The 11,740-nt window shown below is 41.1% G+C and overlaps 1 protein-coding gene across 2 annotated transcripts in view; it reads left to right on the top strand.

Annotated features, from left to right (window-relative positions):
* The first annotated feature begins 2,514 nt into the window (after nt 1-2,514).
* Nucleotides 2,515-11,740, top strand: part of FLOT2 (flotillin 2) — a 50,164-nt gene continuing 40,938 nt past the window's right edge. For both annotated transcript variants that reach the window (XM_063449980.1, XM_063449981.1), the window contains exon 1: nt 2,515-2,705. In XM_063449980.1, coding sequence (XP_063306050.1) covers nt 2,657-2,705 — 49 coding nt within the window. In that variant the 5' untranslated portion in view covers nt 2,515-2,656. The remainder of the gene's footprint in view (nt 2,706-11,740) is intronic.

The following is an 11,740-nucleotide window of genomic DNA, read 5'->3' as shown; positions in this document are numbered from 1 at the left end:
GCCGGCGGGAGTCTAAGGGTGCCGAAAACGGCTATGGGGGGGTGGGGAGAATGCCAGGGGCACTCAAAGAGCCCAGGGACCCGGGCGAAAACGGGCCGGGTCAAAACAGCCCAGAGAGAAGAGAGGGACCTGAGCCCACCCCACAGGATAGAAGAAACACAGCAGTAAAAGTATATAATAGGAGTAAATGAATTAGGAACAAGCCCTGCAGAAGAACAGGGACAGTAAATGAAGATACAAATGACAATAATATAAAATAGTCAATGAAGGTACTTAGCTGGTCTGAGGGAGCAGCGAAGAAAGAGGAAGAGGAAGAGAGTGCTACACCTTATATACTGGAAGGGGGAGGTTCCCTTATGTAGCACTATGGAATATGTTGAATATGTATATATGTTAATGATATGTTTTTTCTCTTTTCACTCATTTCTCTCTTCGCTGCTGAGGGAAAATTAAAGAAAGAGAAGCATAATAGGAGCCTCCGTGTCTTTAATAAAATCTATAGTAGTTTTAGTTTGTTTTTGATTACTTTTTAAGTCTATGGGCATTTGGTTGTCTCCTTCACCCTTGTCATTCTACAGAATGCAGCAATAATCTAATATAATCTGAGTCTCAGAATCTGTCACTGTAGTTAGGGAATACCCACAATAATTATTTATGTGGTCTGCTCTGTGATTTTTAATCCACGTCAGTTTTTTTTATATATATATGAATTACAGATTACCTACAGTAATTATTTATGTGATCAATTTTGAGATTTTTATTCCACAGCAGTTTTATTTGTATCATTATCTAAAGGCATTCAGTTATGTCATGCCATAGATTGCATAAATAACCTTGCAAAATCTAATGTTCAGAACTCGTTACTGTATTTTGGAAATGCACACACTAATTATTTGTGGTTTTCAACAGTAATTTGTTTATTTTTTTAATTTCTTTGATGTATATGGGCATGCCCTTCTTTCATTTACCCTTGTCAATAGTAACTAGGGAGATCCACCAAGACACATGGGATTTAAGTTACCAAAGGGAAAAAAAAAAAAGGTAAATTAGTTTTATAAGTATATAGTATATATAATTATATAAGTATACATGAATAGAATAGACTGGAGGGTATTTGAGCATATGCAAGGGGTTAGAGCAGGGGGTTCCTAACCCAGTCCTCAAGTACACCCTACCAGTCCAGGATTTAGGGATTACCCTGTTGTGTCAAAAGTGTTTTTTTTTCTAAAAACACCTTACACACAACTGGGTAATCCCTAAATCCTGGACTGTTAGGGAGTACTTGAGGACTGGGTTGGGAACCATTGGGCTAGACGCAGGCATAGGCAACCTTCAGCACTCCAGATGTTTTGGACTACACCTCCCACGATGCTTCACCAGCATTATGGGTGTAAGAGCATTATGGGGGATGTAGTCCACAACATCTGGAGTGCCGAAGGTTGCCTATCCCGCTAGAGGAACAGTTCAGTGTCAGGAATAGAAAGATGAATTACTAGCACTAACGCGTTCCTCAGCCCCTACCCACTTACCTCCTCCTCCTCCTTCATCCAATGGGTTGACCTAATGCATGGCGAGCGCATTAGGATGTCCAGTGTCGTTTCATGGAGTCAAACTCGTGAGACTCCAGGAAGCACCTGTAGTGACTGTCTGCTAGCTCTACAACAACAATGATGTACTTTGCAGGACTAAGGGGGACAGGCACACTGCACCCAGGTTATTTCAATGAGCTTAACTGGTCTGAGAGACTAGAGTGTCCCTTTAACTGGTCTGGGAGACTATAGTGGTCCTGCAGTGCTGATGGTGTTGCAGTGGTGATGGTCCCCGCAGTGCTCCCTGTGCTCAGGATGTGAGGGAGCCTGCCTGCTGAAGGAATACAGCACATTACCAGGTTTATATGAGAGGAGTAACTCTGGGCCCAAATGGTGGGGGGGAGAGCAATCAGCAGGACCTCTGCACTGGTTTCCATGGTGACTGCTCCACAATGCAGAGACACGGGAACCGTTAACCATGTCTACAAATCCCGGGACTGTAAACAATCCTGACGTCATTCCCACCCAACATGGCGCCCGCGGGGGTCCCTCCACTGTAGGGCAGCACGTGACCCTCCCCCTCGCGCTGGGACTGGGGGGGACACTAACACTGGCAGTCATTCCACACCTCGGGCATAGAAGCCCCGCCCACTTTTAAATCACCACCCTGTCAGCCCCCTCCGCCGGAATGACGTAGCTGTCTCGGCCAGCAAAGGGTTAACGCTCCTGCACGCGGGGGTTATTCAGGACGGTGTTCTAGCAAAAAACCCTACCCCGTAAAATTCCCTACGTCAATCAACGTCTCCCTTACGTCCCATTGGCCAGTTGCTCCATTCCTCGGAGACACGCCCCTTTTCCCCAGGATTATGTCCCCCCCCTTACGTTCTATTCCCCCGCCTCCTATTGGTCCATGAAGGGAGTCGTCCACCGTCCCTAAGCTCCGCCCTCCTCGCAGCGGTTGTGAGGGGGGCAGGGGGCGTGTCCCTGTGTCTCCAGACTCCGCCCAGCTCGGTATCTGTGTGCTGCGCTGCTTACGGCTTGTTATTGTTTTGGGGGAAGGGGATCCTGGCAGGAGGGAGGAAACCGACCGAGATCGACGGGTGAAAGGACCGAGAACGCTCTCAGACATGGGGAACTGTCACACGGTGGGGCCCAATGAAGCCTTGGTGGTGTCAGGTGAGGATGGACTGTGACAGAGGGAGTCCCATGGGGGCCTGGGTGTGTTCCCAGCAATGGGTGGCTGTTGGGAGGATCATACTGTTATTCACATCATACTAACCGAATAGGTCCTCTATGGGTCTAGAATGGATAACCCCATCTCCATGGTGCAGTGACTAAGCATTGTGGGTAATGTAGGCAGCAGTAGGTGGAGTGCAAGCTGTAAGGTCAGAAGCCCTAGATGTGGCTTCACTGGTCAAAACACGTGCTGATCCATGACTATGTAATATATATAGTGTGTATGATTTATATATACACCAGTTATGGTGGTAAGAAAGTGGGAGATTCAATTTCAGAATTCTTATAACTGAATTAATTCCAACTACACCTTAAGAGTTATATTTTATTATTATTATTGGGTTATACTAAGTAGAGTGTGTGTGTAATTAGTCTCTACTTGTTGGTGTACATCACTTTGTCCCCTTGATTAGGGTTGGCTCCATGCTGTTAATCTTGGGTGTCTATTTTTGGACAGTTGCAGGAGTTTAAAATGTCATTATCACCTAATACCAATGATTTCTACATGGGCAGTCTTGCAGCCTGTGTACATTTTGCCCATTGATGGTATTTATAGATTTAAAAAAAAAATCCAACAAGTATCAGTTATTATTATGGAGCATATTGCAATCTGACAACACAGTGTGTGTATGTCTGAGTGTAGAACTAGAATCTGCAGGGAGTGGCAGGGTTTAGGGCTGGTTCATTGCAGTGTAATCATCTATTCCCTGGAGGAAGGATATACTGATTTGACCCTTTCACTCCTGATTGGATTTTTGTAGCACTGATGTAGAGCATATGCAGTTATATATTTTGTTCAGTGAGATCTCCTAATGTTGATTATGAGGCACTGACGCTGCATTGGCATCCCTTCCATATAAACATCCTACCTCCTTCATTTATTGGGATATAGAGTCAGAGACTCAATCATAGTTTCTGGTTTTCAAGTGATATCTATAATTTGTTTGTCTTGCCGTTACTGTTTACTATTTATTTTCCAAGATCGATATCGTGTACTGTATTAAAGTTTAGTGAACATAAAATATATGTATATAGCTATAGACTTTTAAATTATGCATTTGTGTTTGTTACACAGTTACAGGCAATTATAATTAATGATTATATGAACAATGAAATTTGTGTGGTCCAGTGTTCTTCTTCTTATAATGAAAATAACACTATTTTGAGAGATATTGTGCAACTCTGTTTAATTGTTTGTAAATTACATTGGCTGTAACGGCAAAGGGTGGTGCAATATTTCTTGATTACCAAGTTCTGTCACATTCTTTGTGGTAAGAAAGCTGTACTCACTTTTTATTTATGTTTTTGGCTTGAGTTTTCAATTGCCTGGAAAAAGTCCATCACAAGCAAATGATTGGTCTTTATTGATTTTCTGAATATGTGATATCAAGTCTGTACAGAGCTAGATGACCAGATGGATTGGCCCGGACAAAATTATTCTGGTGGTGTAAAATGTCATTGGTACATACAGGGTTGCCACAGCATGGATTTGGTCATCTTTCATTAAAGCAGATCTGTTTGGCCCATCTAGTCTTCCCAATTTTTTTTTTAAAATACTTTCATTAGTCCCTGGCCTTATCTTGCAGTTAGGATAGCCTTATGCCTATCCCATGCATGCTTAAGCTCCTCTACTGTGTTACCCTCTACCACTTCAGCAGGAAGACTATTCCATGCATCCACTACCCTCTCAGTAAAGCAATACTTCCTGATATTATTTTGAAATCTTTGCCCCTCTAATTTAAAGGACCCCTATAGTGCCAGGGAAAGAAACTCGTTTTCCTGGCACTATAGTGTTAATAGGTCGTTCCCCCACCACCCTCACGGCCCCCCTCCCACCGGGCTCTAGGGGCAGGAAGGGGTTAAAGGCTTACCTTTCTCCAGTGCCTGGCTCCCTCTGCGCTGGGGAATGCTCCTCTCTTTTCCGCCAAATGCGCATGTGCGGAAAGAGCCGCGTGTGCATTCAGTCAGTCCATAGGAAAGCATTCTCAATGCTTTCCTATGGACCAAGTGTACACACAGTGTTGGATAATATTATAATAATAGAAACCACTAGTGTGTATGTGGAGCGCTTCAGAAATGTACAAACTTACCCCTAAGGGTTAACACAATTGAGGATATACAAAGGAAGAAACGTATCGCAGTACGTATATCTGAAAAAATATAAGTGCAGATAGTGCAAATAACGTATGTAAGCGATCATATATGTAAAAGATCTATATGGTCACACTCACATGCTCAAGAGCCTTATAGGATAGGCTCAGGTCTCAAAGGCTTGCGTGTACTTTTGGTGACACAGTACCCACTCAATTCCTTTTGTCTATCAGTAAGTCTTCATACATATAAAAAAAGGAAAGGGAGGGGAACACGGGAAGCAATGTGCCCCTAGTGCGGTAAATTCCAATGGTATGTGAATGAAATGGTAGAAAAAATGGCTTCTCACCTGATAAGGAGCCTAATACCTGGGTGCATGTGCCTTTTAAGTGGGCTACAACCCTTCTTTTAGCAGCAAGGTAGAAGATGGTAATCGATTATAAAACAACATTTATTAAACATAAGTGTTAAAAACTTAAAAAATAGACAATATAAAGATAAAAATATATAATCTCCAATCTTCTTACCTATGGACGCTGGTGTCTTCTCACTGTGAAAATCACAGTGAGAAGCACGGAAGCGCCTCTAGCGGCTGTCAATGAGACAGCCACTAGAGGCTGGATTACCCTAATGTAAACATAGCAGTTTCTCTGAAACTGCTATGTTTACAGCAGGCAGGGTTAACCCTAGATGGACCTGGCACCCAGACCACTTCATTGAGCTGAAGTGGTCTGGGTGCCTATAGTGGTCCTTTAAGACTATGTCCTCTTGTGGTAGTTTTTCTTCTTTTAAATATAGTCTCCTTTACTGTGTTGATTCCCTTTATGTATTTAAATGTTTCTATCATATCCCCCCTGTCTCGTCTTTCCTCCAAGCTATACGTTAAGATCCTTTAACCTTCCCTTGTAATTTTTTTTTTTTTTTTTATCCTGCAATCCATGAACCAGTTTAGTAGCCCTTCTCTGAACTCTCTCTAAACAATATCCTTCTGGAGATACGGTCTCCAGTACTGAGGTCTCACCAGTGTTCTGTACAATGGCATAAGCTCTTCCCTCTTTCTACTGCGAATACCTCTCCCTATACAACCAAGCATTCTGCTAGCATTTCCTGCAGCTCTATTACATTGTCTGCCTACCTTTTAAGTCATCAGAAATAATCACCCCGAAATACCTTTCCTCAGATGTTGAGGTTAGGACTCTATCAAATATTTTGTACTCTACCTTTGGGTTTTTACGTCCAAGATGCATTATCTTGCACTTATCCACATTAAATGTCAGTTGCCACAACTCTGACCATTTTTCTAGTTTACCTAAATCATTTGCCATTTGGCTTATCCCTCCTGGAACATCAACCCTGTTACATATCTTAGTATGCAAAAAGACACACCTTACCATCAATACCTTCTGCAATATCACTAATAAAAATATTAAAGAGAATGGGTCCAAGTACAGATCCCTGAAGTACCCCACTGGTGACAAGACCATGCTTTGAATATACTCCATTGACTGCAACCCTCTGTTGCCCATCACTCAGCCACTGCCTTACCCATTCAGCAATATTGGAATCCAAACTTAAAGATGGCAGTTTATTGATAAGCCTTCTATGTGCAACAGTGTCAAAAGCCTTACTGAAATCTAGGTAAGCAATGTCTACTGCACTACCCTGATCTATAATTTTAGTTACCCAATCAAAAAAAATCAGTAAGATTAGTTTGGCATGATCTCCCTGTAGTAAACCCATGTTGTCTATGATCTTGAAATCCATGTGTTTTTAGATGTTCAACAATCCTATCCTTTAACATGGTTTCCATCACTTTCCCCACTACTGAAGTAAGGCTTACTGGCCTATAGTTGCCCGAATCCTCCCTACTACCTTTCTTGTGAATGGGCACAACATTTGCATAATTTGCAAAGAACACCCAACAGCGACATCATGTCTGTGGGGGGGGGGGTTATGCAAAGGTGAGATCTACTTAGCTGAAGCTCTTAGCTGTCTCTTGCTGCCATCTTCTTCCTGTTGCTCTTCTTCAGTTCATGGTGCTTCAGGAGCTGATGGTAGTACATCATTGAGGTCTATGGAGGATCCCGCGAGATCCTCCCTCCACAGGGTCAAGAACACAATCCTATATTCCTGATCCTATAGTGTTTAATCCAAAATTTAGGTGGCTTGTACCCTTAGAAAATGTTAAAACTCGCCTTATTTCTAGCGCCGCACAGTTCTGCCGACGCTGGCCCCACCCCGATCCGCCTCCTTGGTGACATAATAGGAAAAGAAGGAGGAATGGGGGCAGGTCCAAGCACAGTTTTTACCAATCAGCACCTCCTCATAACGATGCATTGAATCTCTGAGGAAAATTCAGTGTCTCCTTGCAGAGCGTGAAGACTCTGAAAGGCTGTGCAGCACTGCCACAAGAAGCCCCTTTGGTGGCCATGTGAGGAGTGGCCACTTGGAGGTGTCCCTAGGGGTAATGTAAACACTGCCTTATTTCTGAAAAACAGTGTTTGCATGAATATGTCTGACGGTAATGAATATGTCTGACTCATCAGAACAACTGCATTAAGCTGCAGTTGTTCTGGTGCCCCTTAATTAAAGACTCTGTTTATGAAATATTCTTATTGGAGGGGCTTGACAGTGCTGTTGTAAAGGCTTATTATAAACACTCCACATAACTGTGGTAGGTGCAGTTCTAGGAGCATTTGGCACTGTGTCATTGTCAAGTCTAAGCATTTTCGAATGGTTTCACCATAAGTTGATCCCCAAGGGCGTCCACGTTCTTGCTCTTTTTCAAAGATATTACTGTGTTCCTCTTCACTTTAGCAATACCAATTCCATTCATGTTTGGACAAGGAGTGTCTGCCTATTAAAGGGACACTGTACCTGCTTTGTCTTGTTAAAGTGGTTATAGGGTCTGGAGTGCACTGGCATCATCCTTCCATTCAGCATTAAAATTGTTTTAATGGTAAATCAAAGCCCCCAGCAGCCCACCCTCTCTGTGCTGCTTGTACTAGTGAGGAAGAGTGTCAGCTGACCATTTTCAGCCAATCACAGACTCTGTTGCTGGTATTAATTGGTATGTCTAAAAGGAAGAGCGTAATCTCTGCCTTGATTATAAATCCACTAGGGTCTGGCCTTGATTTTTGCCCCAGTACTGATGATCTCAGCCAATCCGATGCTTTCACATAGGGAAGCATTGGGAGGCCAGCGCGCATGCACAGCAATATATCCTACACTCAGACACACACACTGTGTTGTAGATTGAAATATGCTCCATAGTAACTGATGGTTGTTGGATTGTAGGCTGAAAGTGCTCAACTAATGCTCTCCGTCAATGAGCCAGTCTGTTAGTTCAGTGGAGCTAACAGAAGCTCCTGGCCCCAGAGGAGGTAGCAACAGACCCCAGGTAAACTTGTCAGACTTGTATCTAGTGGTATAAATACTTACGGTGGGAAGGCAGCATGGCTGTAGTAAAACATTCAGGTTTTTATAAAATGTTTGCCTGGTTTGTAGAAACATAAGATTCTTTCTTTTTCTGGGTTGTTTTTTTCTTTTTTTTATAATTTATTTTTTGTGCCAGTTCATACAAAAATCATTGTTTCAGATACAAACTTTTAGTCTAACTGCTCTCATCACGTCCTGACAGCTGTCAGCGTGTGCTATCAGCAGAGACAATTGGCAAGACATCAGTCGTGAGGTGATTTTCAAACTAGTAGAGGGACCAAATTAAGGGCATATTCTCTTACTATTGGGGCTAATTGTATACCATTATGTTAAACTATATATATATATATATATATATATATATATATATATATATATATATATATATATATATATATATATATATATATATATATATATATATATATATATATATATATATATATAAAATAGTTCCTCTTGGTTTTGTAATGTTGGAATTCACCTTAGTTCAGTTATAAATAAGAACAAGCAGACACTACATTTTGTCATGAGGAGCGTCATGTTTGGCAACAGGAGATTCCTATGCGAGGTTTCATTTCAGTTGTTAACTAACCCATAAGCAATCAGTCAAATGGTTCCCAGAGAAGGATAAACTGCATACATCATAGGAAGAGGTATAATAAAATCCAGGAGCCTAGTAATTGAGATCTGGCACAAGGGAGACATGATAACAAATGTTAATAGTGGCAAAGAGGAGTATAATCAAATTAATCAGGAAGATTGAAGGGGCATGTAGAGGGAAAAAAAGACTCCTCAAGATACAAAAATATTAACTAGTTAGATATAGTTGTTGTATATAAATCCCTCGACTCCTTCTAAATTCGTATGGTTTTTGCTGGATCGAAGGTGTGTCGAGTTACGACAGGTTCACTTTAAGATGAAGAGGAAGTGGTTATTTACAATAGATTTATGCTAAAATCCGTTGTTTGCTAATTATGAGAGTTCAAAAGACCAACATCTAGTTCTGTCTTTAATACTTTTAGGGTTTACTTCCTCTGCTTTATTCATGAAGCTGGAGAAGGGGATGTTACTGGGAAGAGTTCATGATTTTATCTGATTTCTAAAAAAATTAAAATGTGGGCCCGTAGAGTGTTTGCAACATAACCACTACACTAGTTGTTATGGTGTTAAGTGCTGCGTTACGTCACATAGACATTTTCTTTTCGTTTACTTCTTATCTGGAACAGTTTCCCTTTTGATTTATGCTGCATTTTCTACTTTTGGCAATGGAAATAAAACTGAGCAGCCACGATCCTTTCCCCCAGTCATGTAAAAGGCAGATTTAACAATAACACTGCATGAAAACAGATGTTTAAAATGAGATCCTGCTAATGCTCAGATTCCTCACAGATAATACTTTGCTTTTTGCCCCTCCATCTTACATTTTTTCTTAATGGAGCAAAGTTAACACAGTATCCTTTCTTGTAACATATTCCTATATATCGGGTCTACACTTTTATCTGCTGCTTGAAATGATAAATGTTCTGTGTCATAAAACAATCAGCAATTGTAAAGTAATTTAACTGTAGTCAGATAATGTAGTACACAACTAAATGTTACGCTCTCATTCCGAAAAGGAATTATTAGGCCAAATCTGTTGCTTCTGAAATGGCTGAGTGCCTAGTCCTGGTCTAGGCACACATATAAGGTGACTTTACCTTAATCTGAGATAAAAAAAACACTAGTGCAGATAAAATGAGCAAACCGCAGTGAACTGTATTTCAAGAAAAACTGCTTTATGTTGTTACTTCCCATTGATAAATGCAGCCATTTCAGTGTTGTGGTATCATTAGTATTGGTAATAATGCAAATGTGTTCATTTATATGCAGTGGTGTAATTTCTAGAGAAGTGATGTTTGCTTCACATATGTCCTTTTTAATTAAATACTTTGTGAAAGGTATCAGGTTACAGGTTGGTGGCCATTTTGAGTCTAAAACATTTTTTGATATTCATGCACATTTGTGCAGTTGTTTTACATAAGTTACAGAGGCTATTTGCCACATGGTGTGGCAGCTGTGTGTTTTTTTTTTTTGTGGTAAGATTTAAAAAAACAAGCAAAAAAAACGAAATCTTTTTATAAAACCACTTACGCAGATATGAAAGTGTTTTGTGTGATTTCAGACTTGTTAAGTTGAAGAAAATAAATTTAATTAGGGAAAAAGTAGGCACATGATTATTCAGTATACTCCAACTAACTGATTAGAAAAATCCAGCTTGATTACAGATTGGCTATTTAACCCCTTAAGGACACAACTTCTGAAATGGGAATCATGACGTAATATTTCCGTCATGTGTCCTTAAGGTGTTAAATCTTAATTCTTCCATTTGGATTGAATTTATTAAAGGGACACTATAGTCACCAAAACAACTAGAGCTCAATGTACTTGTTCTAGTGCCTGTCCCTACAGGTATTTTCATGTAAACTCAGTGTTTACATGACTGCTTAGGGACACCTTCAGTGGCAGTTACTCAGGCGGCCACTAGAGGTGTTCCTGTGTCAGTGCTGCATAACTGATTCAATGCATCTCTATGAGGAGATGCTGATTGGCCAGCATGGTGTTTTACTGTGCATGCGCAGCAATAGCCTTCCAATGCATTATTATGGGAAAGCATTGGTTTGGCTGAGATTGTCAATTCTGATGATCTCTGTCAAGGAGACTGATGGGGGGGGGGGGGGGGGGGCAGACCAGACCCTAGCGGCATTGGAATAAAGGTGAGTTTCACCCCTATTTAACAGGGGTAAAGAGTGGATGGGCACCTACTTAAGCCTGCCGGGCTGAAGTTGGAGGAAGGGGGTTAACCCCTTAAGGGGGCTAACCCTTTAAGGAGTTGTCATTGTTCAAATTCGCCTGAGTATTTGCCTGCCATCTTCCCATGTCACAAATTCACTTCCTCTATATACCAACTGGAGAAACGGAGCCAGTGACATGTAACTAGCCCCCAATTACCAGTTAACACAGCCCTGGCACCTCTGTAGGACATCACTGCAAAAGAAGCTGGTGCTTATATGTATTGGGTGAAATTTGATAGCCATTCTGCCGCACATCACATAGTTGACAGGGGGAACAAGAAAAAAGAAAAAAAGGTTAATTAAGGTCAGTCATGCCTAAGATGACCTTAAGTCCCTTTAAATAGCAGTACACTTCACTATACACTGTGCAAGTAGAATTGCTAACACGGTTATAGATGGGATATGTTTTATTAATATTTTAAAGTGACAGCACTACAAAATGGGGAGGTATTTGAGTAGGTCTTTTTGAAACAGAAGATTCACATTTATCTTTGATAAGTTCTATTCATTAGCTGTAGAACTGTACGCAAGAACACAAGCTTGTCATGAGAGGTTCACTTTAAATGACTAATGATGGCGATTTTAGTGAAAGACACTTGGAACCTGGTTTGA

This window comes from Pelobates fuscus, chromosome 1 (genome assembly GCF_036172605.1).
Source record: "Pelobates fuscus isolate aPelFus1 chromosome 1, aPelFus1.pri, whole genome shotgun sequence".
Classification (NCBI taxonomy): domain Eukaryota; kingdom Metazoa; phylum Chordata; class Amphibia; order Anura; family Pelobatidae; genus Pelobates; species Pelobates fuscus.
The sequence above is the reverse complement of the archived record's forward strand: the minus strand, read 5'-3'. Positions and strand labels throughout refer to the sequence as shown.